The sequence below is a fragment of the Protomyctophum parallelum genome (genome assembly GCF_964188405.1).
Source record: "Protomyctophum parallelum genome assembly, chromosome: 11".
NCBI classification, from domain to species: Eukaryota; Metazoa; Chordata; class Actinopteri; order Myctophiformes; family Myctophidae; genus Protomyctophum; species Protomyctophum parallelum.
This window is the reverse complement of record NC_139707.1, coordinates 41,980,921-42,007,550: the sequence shown is the minus strand read 5'-3', so window position 1 is coordinate 42,007,550 and position 26,630 is coordinate 41,980,921. Positions and strand designations below refer to the sequence as shown.

The following is a 26,630-nucleotide window of genomic DNA, read 5'->3' as shown; positions in this document are numbered from 1 at the left end:
CGTTGCCAGTCATCGGGAGGGACACTTCCTGATGTTGGGACATTGCTACATAGCTAACAGGTTTGACATCTATACTACGGTATCGTCAAAACCTGTAACTTGGTGCGTGGTCAGCTCGTCTGATTCAGGTGAGAGTACGGATATTTAGACACGCACTAAAATATACTTTGTTGGTATCCACGGAGCTCCTATGTGTTGTACCCGTGCGTGAACTAATGTATAGTTAGCTGTTAGCTTGGCTACATTAGCTACCCATGACACAGTGAGCAAGCGTTTACTCACCCAAACAGGTGTCGTCAATGTCTCATAGAAAGTAGAAACATAGAATACTTTTTTTTCTCCCCTGCCTTAATACGTTTCTAAATTAGTTGCGTTTTAATGTAAGTGTTCTGTAGATGTGTCATTGGGAATCGGTTATAACACAAGCTGTTTTGCCGGTTGTTTGCTAAAAGTGTAATTTCAGGGGGATATTTTGGAGTAGCCCTGAAACATGACTGTCATATGTGATTGAACCTTGGCTAATTTTGGACTAACCCAACATCTGTCATAATATTGCCCCGTATTATTGTTTGTCAGGCAAGTGATTTTATCTGCTAAACCTAGAGTGCAATGTACTGTATGTATGCGCCGACACAGCGTATGTCAAGACATACCGGTAATATAGGTTTTTGTCTGCTTGTGTCCTGATTCCTGACAGAACTGTCAGGGAAATGTAGTTGTATTTTGCAAGCGTTCTGTAGTTATATAGCTAATGTTAGGCTAAATGGTCGCGACGTAGCTATAGCCACACAAATCCCTAGCATCCAGCCAATTATTCATCTGGCAAGCACTACTGTACTGGCTTGGCTTGCATGGTTACACTCAGCATTGCTAGCACGTCACCGGGTGTCGTTCATCAGACTGAGGCAAATAAACAACAGATTATCTCCAAAAAACATGTAATAGGCTAAACGCTACAGGTATTAATTCTGACAGCGAAGTGCCTACCAAAAATATAAAATGGTGTCATAGCCTCCTCGTTCACATAATCTCATTTCATCTAGATAGAGTTAATCCCTTATCAAATGGATTGGTATTTTTTCCCCTCGCATGCATGCATGCACACACAAACACACACACACACACACACACACACACACACACACACACACACACACACACACACACACACACACACACACACACACACACACACACACACACACACACACACACACACACACACACCAAAAGGGAATCCGTATGACTGGCCCCAAAGTTGCCACCTCACCTGGTCATATCTGACCCTTAGACTTTGGAAGCAGAGTGTTATAACATAGTAGGATAATGGGTTCCCTGCTCAGTTAACAACCTTGATTGGATTTTGTCCTTGTCCCAGTAAAGGTTAGTAATACAAAGTTGATTTATCAGTCAACACTGAACAGTCCAGTAGCCTACCCGACCAGAGGGCAGTGCAGTGCTGGCTTACATTAGTCTGAACAAAGATTCGTGACTGAAACATCACACATTCGGATTATGTGGATTTACACTGGACTATTGGTAACGGGTGATTGTTGACTTCACCAACCATGGAAAATAAACTAACAGATGGCTACTAAGTCGTTGCAGTAGAATAATTGCAAACAAATCACAGCCATGTCATGACAGATTTGCACAGATATTAGGTCTACATCACTGATCTCGTCCTCAGAAAGCATGACGGCATGGCTCCAAGTAATTTTAGCTGCATGCAAATAATGACTAGAGTCAACTTGCCCCGATAAATAGGTTAAAATAATAAAATCCATGCACTAGCTGTAGAACACATAATTTGCTTAGCCTTGCATGAAACCTTATTTTGTCTAATCCGAATGCGCTCAAATTAACCTAGTACCATCAATAATAATAACAATACTAATAATGATAATATAACATTTGTATAGCACCTTTCATGACATGAAAGGCAGCTCAAAGTGCTTTACAGAACATTAAAATAACAGCAGTGAATAAGGCAATACAGTGAGGACATGAATAACAAGGATTTTAAAAACTCAACTAAAAGAAGAGTGTAGAAGTAGGTCTTGAGCTGTGCTTTAAAAATGTCTACAGAGGCTGCCTGTTGACTTGTTGAAGGTATAGTGGGAGTTTGTTCCACGCTGTCGGCCCATAGAGGCAGAAAGCTGCTTTGTGACCGTGTTTTTTACTTGGCCATGTTTTTAGGCAGACCAGCAGTGGAGGACCTGGGGGGTAGTTTGGGACTATTATTTCGGCAGGCATTCATTGAGAGCTTTATACACAAGAAATGCACTCTGTCAAGGTGCCAACTTGCGCCTTGCACACAAGTAGACCATACATGGCCTACTTGTGCGCAAGCAGAGCACGCAAGTACTGCTACTAACTATGATGTCTATTACAACTGCTATTCTAAATCCTTTAGACCCGTTATTGACCTCATACCAACCTTGACACGTACCTTAATTACGTCACCATCAACAGCCAATAAGGGACCACCATTCTTACCTCAACATACATGCATACATGCATACATAACATACATACATACCTTAGTTACGTCATCAGCCAATCCCTGATTGGCCGACTGACACCTGACCGACATACGATCGACTATACGCAGCCGATTACAGGACTTGCACGCTCTGCTTGCGCAAGTAACGAGTAAAATAAATTTAAAATAAATCCTAAAAACAAACGGGAGCCAATGTAGTGAAGCTAAAACTGGAGTCGTATGTTCTCTCATCTTAATTTTAGTTAAAACTGGCTGCTGCATTTTGGACGTCAAGTTGTAATCTGTCAGTTGTTTGGGCATCATAGCTGTGTCATAGCTTTACAGTAATATCTACGTATGTCTAGCAACCTGAGTGGTTTTTTTAATCCCCCTTAATCATTCCAACAATGTCCTCCCTAAGTGGTGGGAGCAGAAGAGGGCAGACTGCACCATGAACGGCCAGCTGGACCTGAGTGGGAAGCTGATCATCAAAGCGCAGCTGGGCGACGACATCAGACGCATCCCCATCCACAATGAGGACATCACCTATGATGAGCTGGTGCTGATGATGCAGCGGGTGTTCAGGGGCAAGCTGCAGAGCAACGATGAAGTCACCATCAAGTACAAGGACGAGGGTAAAGCCTGATTTATACTTGATAGTATAGTAGTGGTGTCGATTAACGAAAGGAACTTATTTTCACGCCAACATGTCAGTTCTTTTCGGACCTGTGAGAACCTCTGCCAGCCTCTTTGGACTCCATCTCAACATATTACCACTAGGCCCTCCAAATATTCTTCTGAGACGGGAGGCAAGTGACACAGTTTTAGGAACTTATGCTGAAAATTCCAAGATCTGCAAGCTCACAATGCGCTGTGGACGCAACACTTGGAGCTTGTAGATACACGGAATGACAATAAACATTTCACAGAATAGCAAGCTATATCACTTTGAATTAAAACAATCGTTTTGCATAGGCTGAGTATAATGGCACGAATGAAACTAGGCCAGGGGTCGGCAACCCAAGATGTTGAAAGAGCTATTTTCGACCAAAAATTAATTCAAAATCCATCTGGAGAAAAAATGTACGCATTATAATGCCGCTTTATTATCTCCCGGGTTGCAACGAAACTAGCAGTAGTGATGGAGTTTGAAGATGCGATCCACTTTTTAAAAGATTGTTTGCTCTAGTCTCTTCTACTTTCTTCAGCAGTTCTGCAACAGCACTCTCATTCCCAGCTGGTTGGTCAGCTGCAAATTTAGCATGCTTTTCCTGGAAATGTCTTTCAACGTTACTTTTTGTTGTTGTTTGATAGCTTCTCACTGCAGATTAAACATAGGCATAACAAAGGCAGTCAATCTGCATTGGCTGTGAAGGCAAACGCATCTGTCCACAAACTGTTAAATCCTCTGTTTTCGTCGGCTATCTTTCTTTTTCTCCCTGTAGAAGCCATATTAGTGTAGCAGGCAGAAGCCTCACACAGCCTTTGTTTATAATAGACACCTGGCTGGCACGGCGCAGAGTGTGTCGCATGCTATGACGCACATTTTTGTTGACATTATGTGTTGAAAATGTATATTTATTCTACAAATTTTTACAAAATTGGAAAACATGTGTTTGTCACGTTTGGCCTCCTACAGAAACCATAAATGAAAAATAAATATGTGAAAAAATAAACTATACATTTTCATAGATTTATTTTTGAATGCTACAGGGAGCCACTAGGGGTGTGCTCTAGAGCCGCTTGCGGCTCTACAGCCGCCTGTTGCAGACCCCTGAACTAGGCCTATAGATTTATTTTGGGAATGCGGAGGACTGGTGTTGCTGTGGTGAGGCCACGGTGAGTGGCACGCAGAAAATAGGAGATCTCTAGACTCAACACCCTGTGTGTATATATATATTGTGGGGGCACTGTTTCACCAGACCAAAAAAGGCACAGAGTTCAAGTTCAGAGTGCTAAATACAAAGGCACTTTTATTTGTTTGTTGGTCAGAAACAACAAATGTCCACCCATTACGGAATGGGCTTTTGACTCAGGGGCTCTTTGTTCCACAGAGCATGGTCACAACTTAGGTCTCTTCTATAATTGGATTTGGGGGGCCTTGTCCCTCAATCTTCATCAAAATGGGGGGCTAGGGGCACTCCTGTGTCCCAGCCAGTATGCCTATTTCCCAGAGCCCAGCGATCACTTCTACGGACAGGGTAGGTGAGCCTGGGAGGTGAGAGATCACACAATTAGTCTTGTCATCACATTTCACTCATGACTGGAAATACGCCAGCCTGTCTCTCGGGAGAGTCTGAGAGTGTGAGCACAGCAGGACAGAGCCTTTTGAAACCTGCCTGGGTGTGGTCGCGCAGCAGGTGGCTTGTTAAGGCAGACGAGGAGACGGGCTGGGATGTACCTTCCTTCCAGGACACGCCCTCGTTGCCGTTGGCAACGCTTGACTCTGCCTGTCTCTCTGTCTCTCTCCCCGAGGTGGCTATACCGTGGCGTGCGGTCCCGGCCCGAGACGCCACAATATATATATATATAATAATATAAATTAGGCTGACTAAGTTTGCAAATAACGGGTTCCCTGTTGCCAAAGAATGTAGACACGTTGGTCTTTTAGGCACACAATGGCAGTCGGATTAAAACAGCAACAGCAGTGAGTAGAGTCGTCCTGGCACAGCACAGGCCTGCACTTGTTTTTTTTTTTGTTTGTTACTTTTAGGCCTACCATTATTTCGTTTTTTTTTGTGTTCCATATAACTATAGAGACTCCAGGCCCAGGAAAAAATTCCCAATGCATTTTTCCCATAGACATTTCAAAAAGTATTTATTTAAAGACCTTTTAAGCGTCGTACAAAGCCAACTCGAGTCGTGACAAATCATGATAATAAACACAATATTTTGGACCAAACAAATGATTACAAAGAAGAAAAACAAGAAAAAGTGTCGTAACCTGCCGTTTTGCTTTGACCTTTTGCTTAAAAGGTCTTTAAATAAATACTTTTTGAAATGTCTATGAGGTAAATCAACGGGGAATCATTTCCTGGGCCCTGGTAGCGGGCGGGACTGCGACGCTCTATAGAGCCTAGATTTAGAGGGAACGTCTGTCAGGCTTGATTGATTGATTTAAGAGTTCATGTTACGGTCGGGTGGTGTTTTTTTCACGATTTTCTTTTTGATGGAGAAGTAATGCTACTGCCTGTGTCATAACCTGACGCTGCCAGATGAGGGCGGTATTGGGTAACCATGTTCCCCAACACAGCACTCATCTGGGATCTCTCAGGGAGTTGAGCTGACAAAAATCCGTTCCGTACCGAACCAATCGGCGTGAGCTAAGGGCGGGATATGTGCGAAACCGGATGTGAAGCTATATAGACACGTCAATATGATTGGTTGTGTTTGCACGCCCACACGGTGATAGACAGATGGTCCCATCCAATCATCTACCAAGTATCTTGAAAAAAAGGAACAGCCCCGTCATCGAATTTGCTTCCGCGATCCCAGATCCCAATAAGCTGTTAAACAAATTTGTGTAGCAAGCTTCTTGGATCTGGCAGCGTCAGGTTACCTGTGTCAGGCGCTGTATAAGAATTGTTGACTTTTTACGGTCGGATGTTTCACTGTTTTATTATAGGCCTAATTCATTGTGCGTCACTGCTTTCATAAAGCCTTAAATGCATGAGGTGCTCCACTATTTATATTTTTTATATTTGCATCTGATCTGCTATATCGTGTGGGTCAAATGAAGATCTAAGGGTGGCAGCGGGGGCAGTGTCTTGAGTGTACAGGGTTTGATGAGGTCTGACCATATTTAGAGTGTCTTGATTTTAGAGGGTTTTATGAGGTCAGATCAACATATGGAATGTCAGAACAGATCAGCTCCATATATGGAGATCTAAGGGTGGCAGCGTTTTGAGTGTACAGGGTTTGATAAGGGCTCGGGTAGGGCCGGTGATGTCACGGAAACTGTTGACAGCGTGACGTTAGGCCATGGCGTCACGTCAATCTACAGTATGGCACATTGAAGCATTCAGCAATAATACTACAGGTATCTCATACTAAAATAAGAATATCTCATGCTACAATTAAGTGTTTGGATTCATATAAGATTCTTAAGAAGGAGGTACCTAGCTAACACTGGGCTCAAGCTACTGACTAGTTTACACGGCTCCCTCCCCCTAGCGCCTAAGGCAAGATACAGATCCTTAAACGATAAGGCCTCTCTAAATAAGAGCCTTTATAGACTTCACTGACAGCTTTCTGCAAGTACAGGAATCTCGGTTACAGCCGTGCATGTTTTGATCCCTACTCGAATACTGCACTTCCTTCGGTCCTCAGTCGGCAATATATCGGGCAAGTGTGAAGTTGATCAGATGACTATGTTTCGAGATATGCGAAGGACGGACGGACAGACATACAGACATAATGGCTGTCGCTGGTTGTTGTCATGTGTATATATAGTTCACAGATGCAAGTAGGTTACTTAAGGGCAGTCCATACTGTCTCCGACCATCAAACTTTTCGTCGGAAAGCTCCGGTACAACTACAACATGACGTCACTCTCAACTTCTGAAACGCATTCCTCCGAATTTTTGTTCTGAAAGCTGCAGATGTTGTGACTCGCCGAACTCTACTTCGGAGAAAAAAATGTAAGTCTGATCTTTCCGAAAAGTTTGGTGCTCGGAGACAGTATGGACTGCCCTTTAGTTTAGCCTCTTTCCCATATGAACTCTGGACATTGTCCAGGGATTCCGGTCAGGGACATTGTTTGTCTGGTGTTGTCCTTTCCCTTTCACACATGGAGCACAACAGGAGATTGTCCATTTCAGAGAATTCAAACCTGCTCTCACATAATTATAATAGTCTGTTTGATTTGGCAAGGGACGGTGTCTGCGTGGACGTACACGTTAACTCTTTCACTTACAGTAAGTGTGTGAGGGAGAGATCAGAGATGCATGAAAGGATTACATGCATATCATTTTTCTTTTATAAATAAGTGTATGTTTGTATGATGCTGCAAAGAGCAATATGGGAATACGGAAATGGCGGATATGTTTTATTCCTAAAAAATAAAAGGAGTGTTCTGTTCAGATGTAACTTCACTACGGTACAATCAATACCTAATATTAGAAACATTGTTTAAACACAAACAACACTGTAGTAATGTTGACGACAAGGTATAACCTAATTTTCATCAAAACAAGCAGCCCTACGAGATGGACAAAGCTTTGTCTACATCAGGGGTGGGCAACTTTGGAGAGGGCCACTATATTTCCACACTCACTCCAGAGGGCCACATTGCATATTTCTGTTGTAGCAACAATAGCCGATCTACAAGCTCAAAACGCGTCGCAGTCTGACGTGTTTTGAGCTTGTAGGTCAGCTATTTTTTGCTATTTTTGGATTTGAATCCTGAAAAGTAACCTTTTTTGTATTTAATTTCAAAAGCATTTATTATAGTTATGTTAACTTTATGAACTAAATACAAATTCATTGGGCATAAAATACAATAACATTGTAATACTAAGCTACTAATATAGATGCGGGTCATGTTTGGAATTGTAAAAGCTGAACTCAATACTTTTATCAGTATTACGATATTATACTGTGTTACGTCGGAGTCTTTGCAGGGCAAGTCACAGAATGCATTAGGAAGTGTTTTCATATGTCCTTAACAGTAGTACATTAGTATTTACAGTATAAAAGAAATCATCAAAAGAATAATATGAACATAGTTATTATAAAGTACTTACAAACATATTGGCAAAGTGTCGGCGACTGCTCTCAGTGTATATATATTCCTTTCCTTTCTATTTATAGTATAACATAATGTTCCTATTTATAGTATTATTAAGTGTCGTGTGTACTGTGTTCCCTCTTCTCTCCTCTTGCAGATGATGACCTCATCACCATATTTGACAGCTCCGACCTGTCCTTCGCCATCCAGTGCAGTAGAATACTCAAACTCACTCTGTTTGGTAAGATATGGGAGTTTTTCTAAAGTGTAAAGCTGTAAACGTCTCACAGACGCAGATTTGCTCTTCATTGTTTGTCAGAAACATGTTATCATTTGATATTACTGTACCATATGTACCAGAATAATCAAATGTACTCTGTATAATCTTTTTAAACATTCAATATAATTTTATTGTGACACAATCACTTTATACTGATTATGCCCTCTACCAGAAGCTCAGAAACCTACCACTGGAGGGCAGTGTAGGCATGCGTTTCCCCCCTCCCTCCTGAGCAATACCAAAGCTCCAGCTCATATTATGAGTTGGATTAGCTGCAGCTTGCCATGCAAACAAAAGGATATATTCAGCAAAGACTAGTTATATTTGTTCTTGCTCTCTGTTTAAGTGTTTTGCCAGATATACACCTCCCCCAGTGATTACACCAAATCACTCAGTTAGCTCCATACTCTCATTCCATGTGCTAATGACGGAACAACTCGGTCTACAGTGCAGCTGGTCAGTGAGACGATGATGAATGTGCTATACCTACTGTTTCTCAAGGTTGTGATGCTGAGATAACCCATATTGCAGCTTCTCTGTAGAAGTTGCCAATTTGCATTAAAGGTGGAAGTTCGGTTCTCCCAAAACATTACTATTTCTATCCTTTACTCACTCCATGATGTGAGGAATACAAGGAGCATTTTTGTTGGTGTAACATTCCTTTACATTGAAGGAAAAATTTATTGAAGTAAATTTGGAAATAAAGTAATCTTTTGGGCGAACTTCCCCTTTAAACCTATGTCTGTCGGTGTCTTTAGGTGTCACACGCATACACACACCTCCGTGATCTCTAATGGAAATGTTTGATGTCATTTCCTTTTCTCCATTCTCAATTACGCCACTGTACAGTCCACACCGTCCCTGCTATTATTAGTTAACGGAGCACAGAGAAGTCAAAATAAAAGCATTGAGGGAGAGAAAATGAAAGCTCTGTATTATTCTTTTTGCTCCATCCCAATTACAGTTGAGCTCTGCAGCATTGACACATGTCATGACCTCACATGGAAGCGCTTTTCCCCCCAGACGTGTGTCGAGATTCTGAGCGGGTGGAAATAGCTGGAATCTCCCAGCAGTCCCATGTCTTAATCCAATGCCTCCTGAACCCCCCACCCCAAACCCTAAAGGCTGTGACACAGTAAGCCATAGTTAGATGGCCCGAAAATCAGTTGTAGAATGTCTGGTGTGTACTCTGTCGTCGGTGGTAGTTGGTCGCACACCCGACCATCAAACAGAATCACTGTTGGCAATACTAGTGTGTGTGTGTGTGTGTGTGTGTGTGTGTGTGTGTGTGTGTGTGTGTGTGTGTGTGTGTGTGTGTGTGTGTGTGTGTGTGTGTGTGTGTGTGTGTGTGTGTGTGTGTGTGTGTGTGTGTGTGTTTAATGTCAGTAGATAGGCATAAGGCAAATGTGTGTGAGAGAGACTGCAATGTTGGGTGCCGTTTCCACTGAGAACACCATTTGAGCTTGCAGTACCAGTCCGCAATGCATTCCTATGTTAAAGTCTGACCATCGCTCCCGGCATTTCTGGTGCAGCGCCCCCAGCGTTTCAAGCAGTTCAACGTTTCGGAAAGGTCTGCAGGTCATTTGATTGTATGTGACAACCCGATTGTTGATTACATTGTTTCAGCTATGGAAGGAGAGAGAGATGAGTGATGAGTGAACGTCCAGCAGGTTTCAGAGGATTGAATGCTCTGTTCCCTTTTGGTTGTGCAATACTTCTGAAACGTTTGGGCTCGACTCACACATGCACTTCATTCAACACGAGCCGATCTGTCACTCGGACATGTTTTTCCTGTCTGTGTGTAGATCGTTTGACCTGCTTTGGAGTCTTGGCTCACAGAAAAATAAGCGAAATGGCTGCCAAGTAAGGTCAACACACACGACTACAGTACTTACTTACACCTGACGTCTGACCCAACAGATTGTCCGACATTAGTCAGGAGAACTCAGTTTGGTGTGTTGGGGCCTTAAAACTCTGTATAGTGTCAGACTCTCAAACATGAAACGCTGGAATCCAGTAAGGAATGTCCATTTGGGGACTCCCAATCAGGCCACCTTCTATGGTGGTCGTGTCTATCAAGATTGGACCTGTACCACTTTCAGCCTGGCGTCCCTATTTCGGGGCAAAGATAGCAGATCTATGTTCAAGCGTGAGCTTGTAGATGTGCTGTTTTTGCCATTACAGTAATCGTATAGAGGGTATGCGCATGCATAAAGTCAATGGGAAATCGAGTGGCAAAGTGAGTGGAAAAGTGAGTTTAACGTCGCTTGACGTCAATCAGACAGGACTTTTCTGTTTGGATGTATGGCCTGTCAAGGCCAGAAAGTAGTGTTTTGCCACTCTGTAGGCGTTCCCGCATAACTTCCGGGTATGATGATGATGATGATGATGTCACGCGCATACCCTCTAGTCTATACTGTATAGGGCTTATGTGGTTAACTGTATTCGTAGTGCCTACAAAAAAACCCACATTGAATGTAGTTGTTGCAGTCACAGTGGTGCAGGTCACACGGTCACCAAGGGTCATCGTCAGACCTCAGACCAGTGCCCTGCCGCACCCATGTTTCCGTGGTTCCATGGTCTGTTGGTCTCCTATTGTAGCTGGCAGGGCGTGGTGGTGATGAGGCTGCCATTCCCTCTTTTTTTTTTTTTTTTTGCAGCCCAGCTTGGACATAGCTCTCTGAGCTATTGCTGTAACCTTGAGTCAGGAAGGAGCACTGGGATATTTGAGAACTAGCCCAAAATATTAATGTCATGGAAGGAAGTTTCATTTTAAATTGTCTCATATAAGGCAGGGGGGTGTGCTTATATGAGACAATTTTTTGTGGCTTTCGCCTTTATTTTATACTTTTCTTTTTATGGAGGGACAGACAGTAGGAAATGGGGAGAGAGATGGGGGGGGGGGGGGGGGGGGGGTGACATGCAGTAAAGGCCGTCGGGATCGGGAGTCGAACCCGCGGCACACTGCCAGACTGGGTTACCAGCCAAGGTGCCTGGACCATTAAGCCATGGCCCAGGCCTATATGAGACAATGTAAAATGAAACCTCTATGACAGTGCTGACATAATGAAGTGACATTATTCCGGTACAGTGTGTCAGCCCTTCGGTCGCCCGTCGCCTTAAAAGGCATCTTACTGGTAGATCGTATGTTTTCGATATTTGAAGTCAAAGAAAAATAGGGCTTTAGTGGTTAAGATCTTAGTAAACTGTGAATAATACACGTTCCTTAACCCATTCTGACCTGAGATCAGATTCTAAAAATGTCTATTACATCCTGACAGTTTCATTATTAACCCATTCTGACCTGAGATCAGATTAAAAAAATGTCAGTCGTTCTTCGATTTTTCAAAAATAGCAGACCTACAAGCTCATAGCGCGCCACTCGGTGGCGCGCTATGAGCTTGTAGATCTGCTATTTTTCAATAGCTAAAGCATAATATGATGCCAACACCAAAATGGGTGCCCGTTCAGAATGGGTTAAGAGCATACATGACCTCTCAAACAATTCCTGTTTGCATGAAAAGCTCTCGGGCTGCTCCCATGATCACAGACGGTATGTGGGCAACTGTTGGCACCAGGAAACACCTACACGGATGAGATTACGCGGCAGTGTGAACCAATGCAGCATGGTTAGTCTGCCTCCCTACTATGACAGATGCCCTGACATTTAAGCACTAGTAAATGTTAATCCCAAAAACACACACACTCTCATGGTTTGCTTTGGAACCTGTTTGGGCTTTATCCTCAGGAATGTTCCCCTGAATCACCGAAACCTCAATTCGGCAACTCATCCATTTTTATGTCACCCACGGGTTCAAGTTCAAGGCCTCATTGTCCCCCCAAACAGAACATTTGTCTTGCAGCAAAGTGCGATATAATTTCTTTTTAAATACGTTAGAACATAGCACCACACGAATAATAAGAAGGGGACTGTATTATGCAAGTCTGTTAGAGTGATCACGGATTGTGTTCTATCCATCACTGTCCCGGAGGTCCAACGCAGTGGGGATGGCTGCTGTGTGTGTGGAGACGTCGGAGAAATGTTTGGCTTGGCTTAACTGAATTCCCTTCAATAAATATAACCGTGATGATTTGCTCACTTTCTCTCTCTCTCTCTATCCTCAGTGAACGGTCAGCCGCGGCCCCTGGAATCGAGTCAGGTGAAATACCTGCGCAGGGAGCTCATCGAGCTCAGGAACAAAGTCAACAGCCTCCTGGACAGCTTGGAACCCCCCACGGACCCAGGCCTGGCTGCCACGGCACCAGACAGTGGTAAATAGCACTACTACACAAACTTAAGCCAAAAACTAAAAATGGCACTTATTCGTTACATGTTTTGGTATGTTGGAAATACTGTCCAACCAAATTAGTTTTAACGGCTTTTTATTTTATTTTTTACTGCAGACTGTGGAAGATATAGCCACACGGGGGCACACTTGATATGAAATGAAGAATAGCACACGGACTAGTGTGCCATGGTACACTTATCACCACCCCACCCCTGATACAATAGACTGTAACAAGACAACTCGCCCCGTTTCTGTTTTCCTCCCAGAATTCTCCCCAGTGAGGGGTGGGAGAGGCTGGACAGCAGACGGCTGGACTTTGAATTTCTCTAACTATAAACTTTCATGACAGCAGACAGCCTGAGTACAAATATAATTCATGAAAAGCTACTACAGTGAAGTCTGTTCACAGAAGTTGTTGTAGGATATGTGGGGATTATCTGACGAGGTACCATTTGAGTGTGCAAAACCTTACATATACTAAATAATACTAAATTGTTTATAGGGTCAATAATAAGTAAAATAATATAGCCTTTCCACAGGAGTATCTTTTTATATTTTTCCAAAAAGAATACAAACAGCCAATAGCATATTACAAAGTTATCCCCCTCAGTCACTGGTGAAAATTCCGGGAGGAAAAACGGGCAAGCACCGGGGTGAGTTGTCCAGTATTCCAATAGACTGGCTGACTCCATGGCAGTGCTGAAACATTGTTAAGACAGAGTGTTTTTTCCTTATTTTTTTAGATCGGGGTTGTAAACCTTTTGTTGTTGTCTCTAATGAGATGGCATTAATAATTAGACTAGTAATAACACATCTTCCTATTCCATACACCCCCCCCCCCCCCCCCCCCCTCCCGGGCCAAAGTCATAAAATCGGCGTGTGTTATTTGGCAAGCATGACCAAACAGGTGGATTTGTTTTTCCTGGACTCAGGGTAGAAGAGTCCCCTTTTTTTTTACTAGGCATTTGTTGTATTAACGCCCAAAACCAGAGGTTAGTAACGAACAGACCTCAAATCTCTCCAAAACCCTCGTAAGATGTACTCATGCGATGGTTTTATAGTTTAACCCGTTTAGACCTGAAGACGATTCTACAAATGCCTTCTAAATTCTGACAGTTTTCAGAAAAACCCCATGTTTCTACTGTATGTCAGTCGTTCTCAAACATTTCCAGTCAAGGACCCCCAACAATTATATAGTAATTGGCCGCTGACCTCCATCTGAAAATATGTTGTTCCAGGGACCCTCGCCAGAAGCAAAGCTTTGTCAAAAACGTTCGCTGTGAAAGCATTATATTCAAAGATTTGCGGCACATTTTCACGATTCTTAAAAAAATAGCAGACCTGCAAGCTCGTAGGGCGACACTCGGTGCCGCGCTATGAGCTTGTAGATCTTCTATTTTTAAATGGCTATTGCATAACATAATGCTTACAAAAACACCAAAAAGGGTTCCCGCCGAAAATGCGTTAATAACGATGATCTGTTTCCAATGAACGCCCTTCCACAGACGACTCTGCACTAGTGCTAGTTCTGCTATATTTGCTATTTTCTCTCAGCCCTGTATCTGTTTTCTGTCAACTGCCTTTCCATCACGGTCGTGATTACGTCTTCCTAAAACATGCCCCCCTTTTGCTCCTCTAGAGTCGACGGGTCAGGCGTCGGCGGTGATGCCTGACCCGGTGGCGAAGCAGGCCACCCCGGTCAGCGCCGCTAGCATGTCGGCCTTCGACCCCCTGAAGAACCAGGACGAGGTCAACAAGAATGTCATCTCGGCCTTTGGCTTGAGCGAGGACCAAGCGTCAGGTAGTACAAGAATAGTGTTTTATTATAATCCACTCCTGTTGGATGTCTTGACCACTCCCGTCCGCTCCCGCAATGATGATCGACCCTGGCCCAAAACGAGGCCCATTTTAGTCCCGCACCATCCCGCAACATTTGCGCTGGGTCCCGTGGGTACCACCGCAGGCTCCTGTTCCCGATGCAGGGCTCTAGTACTGATATCACTGAATGAATCTTAATATCACTCTCGGGATTCAATGTCGAAAGTTAATTAGTTTTGGGGTTTGCTTGAGTTCCCGGGTGCTGTAGAAACGATATTGAATATAAACAACACACTTGTATCAGTTATTCAACTAGATGTAGAATCGTAGATGATGCATACACGTACAGCATCGGTCAATGTATGAATATCTCACTCTAGCTCCCCCTGGTGTTGCAGCTGAGGAGCGCTCAGGAACCCCAGACAGCATTGCCTCTTCCTCATCTGCAGCGCCGCCGCCTGCTGTCGCCCCTCAGCCCCAGGCCCCCTATGCAGCAGTACAGCAGGGACCCCCAGCATCCATGGATGGTGTGGCACACACACACACACACACACACACTCACACTCACTCTCTTATCCTGTATTGTTCTAGCCTCGGAAACCCAGATGTTTTTATTTCCAGGGAGAAAAAAAAAGTCTGGGACAACGTCGATCACTCTCTCTGCTGATTTCTGATCGTCTGCACCTTTGTTAAATTGACGTACACACTCCTCTCTCTCTCTCTCTGTCGCTCTAATTAATTAGTCATGTCGCGCAGCTGCGTCTAGATTCTCCCACTGCCTATGCCATAGAAAGCATAGGTGGACCCCATGCTTGTATTGTTCTAATCTAGTGTATGTTATGGGCAATGTCATTATTAAGGTGTACACATTTTTGTTTCATTAAAGTACACAGAGACACATACTCTCAAGAGTAGGAACCTATAATAATGCAGGGAGTCTTGAGACTAGCAGTTGGGGTGGTTTAGCACCTCTCTGACTATCTATAAAACACGGTAGCAGTCCTCTTGAGACCTCCTGCACACGTGTGAGTGTGTGTGTGTGTGTTTACTGTGGTCAGTGTGGTGCAAACATTGGGTGTAATTCCAAGAATTGCTGCCAATTCTGCCGCACTAAAATCTCACCCCCTACTGAGAGAGGAAGTTGGACTATGTTTTACCTGGACACTGATCCAAGGCCGCTTTTATTTTGTTGTCTCCCCCAAAGCACAGTTATGGCTCTAACCTAATAATACTGGGGTTGTGCATTGCATTAGCTGAGGCTAAACCTGAACCGTATTATAACCTCTAGCGGGAACGTTTATAAAGGTTAGTTTGCCGTGTCATTGGAGTGGTTGGCTCTAGTAGTAGTGTTGCCTTGCACAAATGTTTTAGTCCAGTGGTTCTCAACCTGTGGGTCGGGATCCAGGGCGGTCCGCAAATTATTTTAGCAGGTCCCCCAGATGATTACTACAGTAGCTTAATGTGCAACTTTGTTTTCTCACTCAACTGTAAACAAACCAACATACGGGATAAGTGTATGGTATCTTCATACGTCTAAAGTGACAATTTAAGGGGTTTTAAGACTTTTCAAGATCTTTTTAGCCTCGGAAACCCAGACGTTTTTATTTCCAGTCGAGTGGCCGAGTCCACTTCAAATACGGCATACAGTAGCGCAAACGTTGTATGTATTGATACAAAAATTGTATCCGTGGAACAGAGTCAAACAAAATGTAATGCCTCCTACAATTCCAATTGCTTGTCAGGGTGGGGGGTCCCAGGCCAGTTCACATATTATGATTATTTTGGGGGGTCGCGGCCTGAAATAAATGGAGAACCAATGTCATAGTCCACTGCCCAGGAGTGTTTTTTCCTTCTTGGTTCCCCACGCAGTATTTTTTTTACTACGTTTTTGTCTTTTTATATGAATGAGTCAGTGTCACAATAATTGAATCCTTATTTTTCATAGGAAAATTGGTCCAGAAGGGTTATAGACGCTACAAATAAATGTTTTATTTTGTGCAAGCATCTGAATTCAGCTCGGGCTCATTTGAGTGAAACACACATCTCTCACTCTCTTTCTTATTACACTGCTTTTTCTTGTCACCCAGACATAAACTGTGACTAAAGCATTTACCCCGGGCACGCACTTAGCCGTGATATTATCGCTGTAGATGGGTTTTATTGAATCTAGATGCGTGCCACAGTGCCACTCTCGCTCAGTCTGCCCGTTATTCACCGTGAGATGTAATTTCATGCCCCTCTATGTTTGCCCATTCTCAAATCAAATTTCGTTTGTGTGCATGGAAGATTGGCAGACTGGCTGTAGGCTGCTTGACAAATCTACGATCTAGGAACACAGGCACAGCCGTGGTAATGGCGACGCAGCTCCCACTGTTGTTACAGTTCCACTTCAACAGCTGCTCGGTCCTACATCGGACATGTTCCTGTGGAGCCTCAGTAGGATGAGGAATGAGCCCTGTGGCTCACCACGGAGGAATCTTAATCAGCGTTGTGTAAACAACACTGTCCGGCCGCCCGGGCATTCGTCTTAGTTAGCGGAGGCCTTATCACGGCCCCCTCCTTGTCTTATCGCTTTAACCGCTGACATGTTGGACCCAGACCCAAGGCTGCACACAGAAAAGGGGTTTGTCTCCGCAAGAGAGATAAATGAACAAGGGATTCAAAACACGGTATTGGAGAAAGGAATGAAAATAAACGGCTTCCAAACTCTCGTCCATCTCCTCGGCACTGATCCACTCCAGGAGGATGCGGGTCAGACGGAGAGCACTTTTCCACGTTAATCTCGTCTGTCCGTGCTCTCTCTCTGAGATGTGCAATTAGGCGCAGGGCTTTTCGCGTTCTCGCTCGATGTCCTCACGCAGAGGCACAGGTGCAGCCCTTTTAAGTGAAGCATTGCCTGGTGTATATACCACCTCTGTCTTGGACAGCTCTGAGCATTTCTCGCTCGGCTCAGTTGGCCGCAGAGGCAAGTTAAATGTAGGAGAAACTCTCCAGTGGTACCCTTGGAGAGCCATAATTTAGCCACACGGCACCCTAGAGCCACCATGCCACTGACTCCCTTGCCTTAACCACACCTGCAACACTGGAAAATAAGCACACGCATGCTTGTGTTGTGAGAAAAACATCAGTTTTGCGGTTTGGCTCAGTCAAAGGCTCTATATAGGGTCTGGTTTGAGCTTAGTACATCCAGGTGGTGGTGGGGTGGGGGGGAGGGGGAGGGGGGACATTATTCAGGCGTAGTCTGACAGAAACATAACTAGCCTTAAGAAAAATGGCAAGCTCAGCAAAAAGCACCCAATGTATTTTATTTTATTTATTCCCGTAATACCAGAGCTGCCTTTTTTCTCATGACGAGTCATGACGGCTTGCCACTTTGATGTTCACATTTGACTGTTTTTCCAGCCAGCGCTAGGTATGGCCTGCTGCAGCGGCCGAGATAACGGCACGGAGGTCTGACTGGGCTTGTCTGAGCCTTTCAAGTCTCACTGCAACACACAGAGGCACATGATTTCCAGGAATTGTAGTCGCGGTGCGGTTCCATATGCCCCCACCACCACGTCTGCAAACGACACCCCCCCCCCCTCTCATGTCTGTGTGCATGTCTTCATACATAATGGATTCAGACACCGAGAGCCACTGACCTTGGGTCTGTCGGTGGCGTTCGTTAAATTATGTCTCGCCATGCATGTCTCGCCATGCATTGGAGGCCAGATGCAATAATGAACACGGCAGAGCTTTCTGGAAGTCCATGACTATCGTCCCCTGGTCTGTTCCCTCTTCGCTTCCCTCCCTTCCTCCTCTGTCTGTATAGATTTCCAAGGCTGCAGATGGTCGGCACACGGCTGTAGTTTAGCAAGGACATATTTCTCCCAGCCAGGCATTCCCTTGGCGCACAGGGCCCCCGTCTCCTACTTCACCCTGTCCTCCTCAATGGTCCTCAACTACACTCCTAGTGTCTATAGCTGCAAGAGAGACTGTTAGTCAGCATGCCAACTTCTAGCTTCACCATTATCCCATTTAGACCCGAGGACGATTCTACAAATGCCTTCTAAATCCTGAAAAACCTAGGTTTCTATGCGAGTCGTTCTTGGTGGTACCCCAAAATGATATGTAATTGGCCGCCGACCCCCCCCCCCATCTGAAATTATGTTGTTCCAGGGGACCCCCCCCAGAAGCAAATATTTTAGTTAAAAACGTACACTCTGAAAGAATATACATTCAATGATTTGCGACACATTCTCACGATTTTTCAAAAATAGCAGATCTACAAGCTCATAGAGCTATGAGCTTGTAGATCTGCTATTTTTCAATAGCTAAAGTATAACATAATGCTTGAAACACAAAGGGGTTCCCACCCAGAATGGGTTATAGCAGGACAGTAAATGTCTGTAGGCTATTGATATAATGGGGCTTAAACAAAGGCCTGCCAATGCATGAGAAGTTATATAAGGAAATAGCTGAGGTTTGATTCCAAATGAGCATATGTGGTCTTTTAAAGATACCCTCAGGCCCACTTCAATGCCAGCATAGGTTACTTGTGGCCACAAGAATGCTGCTAATTAGATCCATAAGCCGATGGTATAGATTTTTTTTCCACCTTTTAGTGTAAAAGATGCTGATGAAATTAGGCAGTAGGATTGTTGAGGCAAATTGTGAAATGTGCACGTGTGCAAGAATGGATTGGACAGTTGCGTGAGGCTCTTTTTTTTTTTATCAGATGGGCAGACGTGTGTTTGGTGGGATTTAGTTCCTAGTTTCCAAACAGGCCCGTGTTTTCTCATGACTCTCTTATTAAGGCATCCCTAGAAGTCGGACGAATTACAGGCAAACTGCGTTTTCCACAGAATCATTTTTCCAGTTCTGTTTTCTCTTCTCCAAGAAGCGACGGAGCCAAAGTGCCTACCCCTCCACAGACCTCCAGTCATTTCTCTGTTTCCCCGAGCAGCGCTGTAGGCCCCGCGTATTGTATTCACTGAGAGAGAAATGAACTCCCCCAGGCCAATGAGGCCTGACGGCAGCCCATCCTTCCATCACTGTTACATAACACCCATGATGGATAGCAGACTGGAGACAACATGCGATGCAGCCAATTACACACACACACACACACACACACACACACACACGTGCACGTGCACCGACTCGCACAGTAAAGATCATGGCGCTCATGTTTTGAGTCGTTGTCAGCGAGCTGACAGATGTTTGCCACATCATGACCGACACTGCAAAGCTATGCTTTTGCTGAATACATATTTTGTTTGTCACGTATTTAAGATTTTTCAATTAGCAAAAAGTGAAGTTTCCATTGCTTAATAGTACTTCACTTTAAAGGAGTATTCGGTGATTTGGGTGATTTGGAAAAACCTCCGTTCCACAAGATGTGCACATGCACGCACTACAGTGTGGGGGGGTGGGGACGCAACAGGCCAACAGCACACACACAAGGCCCGCCCCCAATTGATCATGTCTCTATCCTGATTGGATGACGGCTGGGCCACCTAGCCAAAATCGAAACCTACAGGTTTTTTTTTTTACCCCAGGGGTAAACTGGGGACATGGAGGACCTCCTTATATGGTCAGCACACTCTATAGTAGGGAGGATTATCACAACAAAACAAAAAAGAAGTGATATTTGAATCAAGTGAAATCACTGGATATACCTTTTTTTAAGTTTTTTGAGTTTCTTTTTGTCTTCCATTGGATTTCTGGCACATACAGCTTCAGCTGCTAGAACTTGGCATGCATTCCATTCTGCACATTCAACTGGAATTCCGTTCCAGGGGAATAAACGGTATCATATCGCATGCACCTCTGCATTATCTATGAATTATCGTAACGTGACTGTGCTACTGTGAAACTGCTGTGAGTTGGTGCATTACTGCAATGGTTCCCAAACCTTTTGGGACCCCCCCCCCCACCCACCCTGACGAGCATGAATTGTAGGCATCACATTTCGTAGCCGATCTACAAGCTTGTAGATCTTACTATCTTGTGTAATATTTGGCAAATTTGATATTAAATGTAATTATTATTATTATTATTTTAGATCCCCATTAGCTTACTGTGAAACACAGCAGCTATTCTTCCTGGGGTCTTAAACATATGATTACAATATTTCTTTCATATTATTACATACATAAATACAACATTCATCCAACACAACAATAATACAACACAAAACAACTCATGATCCGTCTACATTTGATAGTTATCTCCACAGTACAATTAAATCTTCAACATTGATAATAAAGTAAATGCCCGCTCAATTCTAACTTTAGAAATGTGCAGATACCCTTTATACACGTATTACTGTATGTTGGTTTGTTTAGTGCGTTGAGTGAGAAAACAATGTTGCACTTTAAGCTAATCATCTGGGGACCCCCCCAAAATGTACTGGGGGAAACCGAGCCCCAGTTTACGAACCACTGCATTACTGAACCGTAGAGCCTTGCTCACTGAACTGACCTTTTGTGACAACATGAGTCCTTTGAAGAATAACGTTAGTTGTCTCTCCCGCAGGCCATAGGCCTCTTTAAACTCTCAGGAGTTCCATAGGGCTCCATTATCATCCTTCTCAAAGTATGGAAAATCGGCACTCTGGTTTTTACTGGCACATGAAAAACCAGTGAACCCTGATTGCAGCCTTCTCTCATTTGTCTTTACCCTTTGTGCATTTTATGTGTTGTCGCCCTACTTTACATGCCAGGCAGGAGATCTTGGAGTGTGTTTTGGGTCTTGTAAAGGTGGAAAAAAAAGAAGTTTTGCCAAGTCTTTGCATGTTTGCTTAGACATTAGTTGGAAAACTTTGCCCGCTGGTTTTCGGGGTGGGGCGGAGAGAGAGAGAGAGAGAGATAAGTTTCCATGTTTTCTGAACACACAATGGAACCATAATTGTGTCACGGCGGTATTGATTCGTGCATACGATAATCAAACGAGACTCGTCATCTAATATGATGTTCCACACTAAGGCTCACTTGTAATATTCCGAGCCCATCGGAGCCGTATGTTATTGAGAAGCTTGTAGTGGGATGACGGGGGGGATCATCCTCCACATGTGGACATGGGCAGTAGTGTGGACTGGTGGTGAAGTCATGGTTAATAAAAGCATCGGAGGAAGTCGCTGTCTACAGACTTGGACAGGCCTGTTTGCACAGACGGCAGCCTCTCTGCACCGATTCAGAGACGTGTTTGGATTGTGCATGTGTGTAGCCTACATTTATTTACGGTGGGTGGTTATATGGGCCTGTTTAGTGAGAGCCTTTATTGTACAGTATGACCCCCCCCCCCCCTCCTCACCATGTATTTCTGTCTGCAGAGGCACCTGTCCTGGCCGTGTGCGGTACTGTTTAGCTTGGAGCTCCGAAGCTGACTGTAAATGTGCCATAAAGACTTGCGTCTCTGCAATGGGCTTTTTAGGAACAAATGTTTTTTTTTAAATAAATAATGGTGCTTGCAGCTGTTTTCACTGCTTTTCTATATTCTGTCCCGATGTACAGGTGTAGAGATGTGTGTGTGCATGTACGCAGAGGCATGGATGAAGGCGCATAATGTGCATATTAATGATGCGTAGACTAATTGTATGTTTGCTTTTTAAGTACTGTCTGTCCGGATTTCCGCAATGAACTTTTGATGCCGGCCAACATGTCTGGAAAGTATTTGAGGTAGTCGTAAAACAATTTTTTAGCCCAAAGTCATTTTGGACTAAATAAAGCCCCAGAGAGTGGATGAGAGTTACAGTAGAACCAAATATACATTCAATAGACAAGTTGAAGTTATTTATTCTCATAGGTAATTAGCTTCAGTTTTAGATCTAGAAGAACTCTTTGAGATCTGTGCGACCTTTTGCTCATCTCATCTCATCAAACGGTGAAACGTTTACGTTTCTTTTTATCACACTTTTTATTTTTATTTTGCAGGTAATTACTGGCTAATGAAAACACAGCTGTCTACACGTGGTAATATGGCTGCCTGTGTCCTGACTGAGACTTGTGTTTGTGTCTGCGTCTTTAGGCCAGGTGTACCAGCAATACCAGGCTCCAGGTGGATACCCCCCCCAGCAGCCCGCTGCTCCACAACAACCGCAGCACTATGGTATGCAGTACGCGGGTAAGAAGAACATAATACTCACAGTACACATACTTCTCACCCCTTTTGGTGTTATGTTATTGCGAACGCAGTGAGCCACTTACTATGACAGCAAGGGCTGAATGTCTGTGTATGTGTGTGTCTGTCCCGCTGTTACACCACCCGCCCGCCACCAGAGGGCGCAGCTGTAACACACACACACACACACACACACGCACACGCACACGCGCACACACACACACACACACACAGACGCACACACAACCACACACACACAAGCTGCGTTCGCTTCATGCGTTTGCGCGTCTTACTTGTACTTTAGCTATTGAAAAATTGCAGATCTTGTAGCTTGTAGCTAGCTTGTAGCTTGTAGATTTGCTATATTTCTTTCTCAAAATCCTGAAAATGTGCCGCAAACCTTTGAATATATATTCTTTCAGAGCATTTCAGAACGTTTTAAACTCAAATCTTTGAGCCTCTGGGGATATTTTCAGGGTCTGTGGCCAAATGCAGATAATTCTGGGGGTCCTTGATTTGAAAAAGGTTGAGCACCAGCACCACTGACATAGAAACATAGGTTTTTTTTCAGAAAACGGTCAGGATTCAGAATACTTTGTCTCTCTCTCTCAGCAGCAGGATACAGCTCCCAGCCCGGTGCCCCCCAGCCTGGTCCTCCCCAGCCCCAGCAGCAGCAGCAGCAGTTCCAGAACTACCCAGCCCCGACCTCCCAGCCCCAGGCCCCGGCCCCTGGTCAGGCCCCCCAGGCACCAGCCTTCCAAGGTGGCCAACAGCAGCAGCAGCAGCAGCCGCCGCCACAGGGAGCCCAGCAGCAGTACCCTCCAGGAGCTTACCCTGCCCAAAACTACACTTCCCAGGCGGCCTCCCAACCGGCCAACTACAGCATGCCCCCCGGCGGCTCCCAACCCGGCCAAGGAGGGTACCAGCCCCGGCCCGCGTACACCCCTCCTCCGGGTGGCACCCCTCCTCCGGGGGCCGCCAACCCCTACGCCCGCAACCGCCCTCCTTACGGCTCGGGGTACACTCAGCCGGGCCCCGGATACCGGTAAAAAGAGAAAATGGAACATTTAAAAAAATCTTAAAATATTCAACCAACCACCCCCCCCCCCCCCTGTGTGGCTCTGGCTCTGTTTTGGTGTGGGTGCGTGCAGATCTGCCCACTTGGCACCACCCACCGATCCACCCGTAACAAATATCAAAATGTCAAATTACGCCAAACCCCTCTTACTTTCCTTCTGTCTAAATCTTCTATGTTTGTATGCCACTGTGCTGAGTGCTCTGTTGTCCCTGCTGTGGGGACACGTTTGCAATTTTCTGCTCCCACCACACACACACACACACGCAATCACGCATACACTCTTCTTTTACCCCCCTCCCTCCCCCCCCCCAACCAACAACAAATCTCCTCTCTCTCTCTCTCTCTCTCTCTCTCTCTGTCTGTCGTTGTAAAGATGTTAATGAGTCTGTATTCTGCACACACTGGTCTCGTTTGAACTCTCGTTGGTTGGTTTTCCTTGCGGTACGTCCAGCACACGTCTTGGCTGATGTGACCGACATCCACGTCTTCAGTCGTATGCTCTTCTGTACAGAGATGACGTTTGACGCTCCTTAAGTGTTCAGCTGAACCACATATGGGTTCCCACAGCAGAGCACTTGGTTAGAAGACACCTTTCTAAGACACTATCTAAGACCTAATGAAGTCGTACTCCCCCCACCCCCCCCCCCCCCCCCTTCCGTGTCGTCATTTTGTTTTATTTGATCATATCCCGTCGCCATGTTGGTAGTAATGATGTTCCATTGAAACTACCCTGTGTTGGGAACACTACTAGCTGAGGGACATGTAGGTCAATGCACCCAGAAGGATCCTACAGTGTTTAGCCTTTTAGATCACCTCCAGCATGGCTTATTGCTAATGCTCTCTCTCTCTCTCTCTCTCTCTCTCTCTCTCTCTCTCTCTCTCTCTCGTGTTTTACTAATAATATATAAATCAGAAATTCCACCATCAAGTGATATTGTTTTATGTATAAACTGTAACATTGTTTTTTTTTTTTCTCCTATGAAACCTAATAAAGGACTGAGACCCAGTTTGAAGTTTGTGTTGATATTTGGTTCCTGTTGGCACTGCTTTGTTGTTCCCTGTGTGTGTGTCTCTGTCTCTCTCTCTGCACACTTTGCTCACGTTGTGGTTTGTGAGTTCATGTCTCTTGTGTTGAGCTTGGCTCACCAATGGCCTCTCTCTCCCACCCGGATTTGGAAAACTGTGGTAATGCTGGTATTCATATTTGTTTTCCTGATGGGAGGGTTGTGGTTGGCCGTGTCCGATGGCAAGGGAACATGTGGTGGCGGGTCCCTCGTGTCAAACTGTCTAAACTGAGCACAGGAAAAACAGCGCAGAGATTATTTTGGATGATTTGGTTTTGTCTGTATGTACATAAATCATGTTTCAGCGAGAATTATCACCTCGTGTGATGTTTTTTTTTACTCTTGACGTACGTACAGCCAACATGCAGAGAACGCTTGCTGTTTAAGAGGACAGTCGGAGATGCAGTGGCTCGTTGTGTTAAGCACATGCGCCGATGTTTGAGATGTCCCGACTCCCTATGGGGAGCCAGCCAGTGTCCTGGGGGAAAGATTGAAAGGCTTTGGAGAACATGGATAAAGTGTTTGTTCTCCATTCCAGGGAATGCAGTTAACCATGTGAATCATGGCATCCTTAATCTTGTCGTAATATGCAAACATTCTGTGAAAATATCAGATCTTTATTACATCTACAAGCTCACGCTCCACATTGGTCATGTTATATCGATGGACAGGGGCGATGACATGGTCTACGTTATGGCCTTCAGCCATCCGGTCTGGTGGAGAGACTAGCCTCGATACCCAGGCTTTTTCGTCGGCGCAAAAATGTAAAGCCTGGGTGAACCGCAAGGGGCCAGCTAGGCACTCCAATGTTGAAGCGCTGGGCCCTAGTGGTAAGAGGAAGGACTGCAGGCGGACCCGTGGATTCATGACGAGGAAACCCGTGCAGCTGGGCTTTAACATTGAGCGCTCGGTTGCACTTCAGCATTGGACCACCAAAATGTGGTGGTCCAAGGCGGAAATAGACGGTCCCTCCGGCGGCTTCAAAACGCCACTGAGCAACTTCCACTGACATGAATAGCGGGGGGGGGGGGGGGCGGAGCTTCGTGCCAGTTCAGTCTCTATCTTTTAATACTCTATGGTGAACCGTTGCATAGGCCGCTCTGGTCTAGAAATGGGAGTAAACACTTCTGGGTGGGCGTCGCTCCAAATTATGTGACACAGCACTGCACTAGGGGGGAGAGAGGAGGGGCCTCTCTCCCCTAGACTAGATCCAATCAGGGCGTGCGCATAAATCTCAGCCGCGACCCCGCCCCTCTAGACCAGAAACCTAACACGTTAGCTCAGGCTATAGGCAGAGACTAGAAAAAGGCCAAGTCTTCAGAGCACAGGTTGGAGCACCGGGTCAGGTATTGTGAGCCATCAATGTTGATGGAATATGAAAAATCGGACGGAAACGTCTTGATCACATTGCTACAGATGTGTACCAATTTGAGTGATGTTTGGATAAATTTGTGTACGTGTATAATCTATATACCATATGGGTGTGTGTGTGTGTGTGTGTGTGTGTGTGTGTGTGTATATATATATTTATTTATTTATTTTTCCCCTCAAACAAATCTGCATACTGGTGGTGGCGCTATCGCATTGGCTATAAGGCCAATGTGAAAAGGTTGGCGTTTCAGTGGGAATGCACATGCAAAGTTTCAGAGCAATCGGACACTGTGTTCTTAATTTTGAGGCATTTTGTTCAAAATGAGCCACTCCTGCAAACTGTCTATGCCAATCGGGATGGAATATGAAAAATAAGATCGATTTGCCTGATGTTTGGACAAAATCTGTAGGAGC

At 44.8% G+C, this 26,630-nt stretch overlaps 1 protein-coding gene across 5 annotated transcripts; it reads left to right on the top strand.

Moving 5' to 3' along the window:
- tfg (trafficking from ER to golgi regulator) lies at positions 1-24,794 on the top strand. 5 transcript variants are annotated; one of them, XM_083775933.1, is made up of 8 exons: positions 1-128; positions 2,907-3,120; positions 8,371-8,454; positions 12,619-12,765; positions 14,422-14,583; positions 14,999-15,127; positions 22,611-22,706; positions 23,316-24,794. In XM_083775933.1, exons 2-8 carry the CDS (start codon positions 2,937-2,939, stop codon positions 23,750-23,752), a joined length of 1,239 nt encoding a protein of 412 aa, XP_083632059.1. In that variant the 5' UTR covers positions 1-128; positions 2,907-2,936; the 3' UTR covers positions 23,753-24,794. The 5 variants fall into 5 exon arrangements, with proteins under 5 accessions (XP_083632059.1, XP_083632058.1, XP_083632057.1 ...); XM_083775932.1 differs by having other exon boundaries at positions 14,981-15,127; positions 22,611-22,691; XM_083775931.1 differs by having other exon boundaries at positions 14,981-15,127.
- The last annotated feature ends 1,836 nt before the right edge of the window (positions 24,795-26,630 follow it).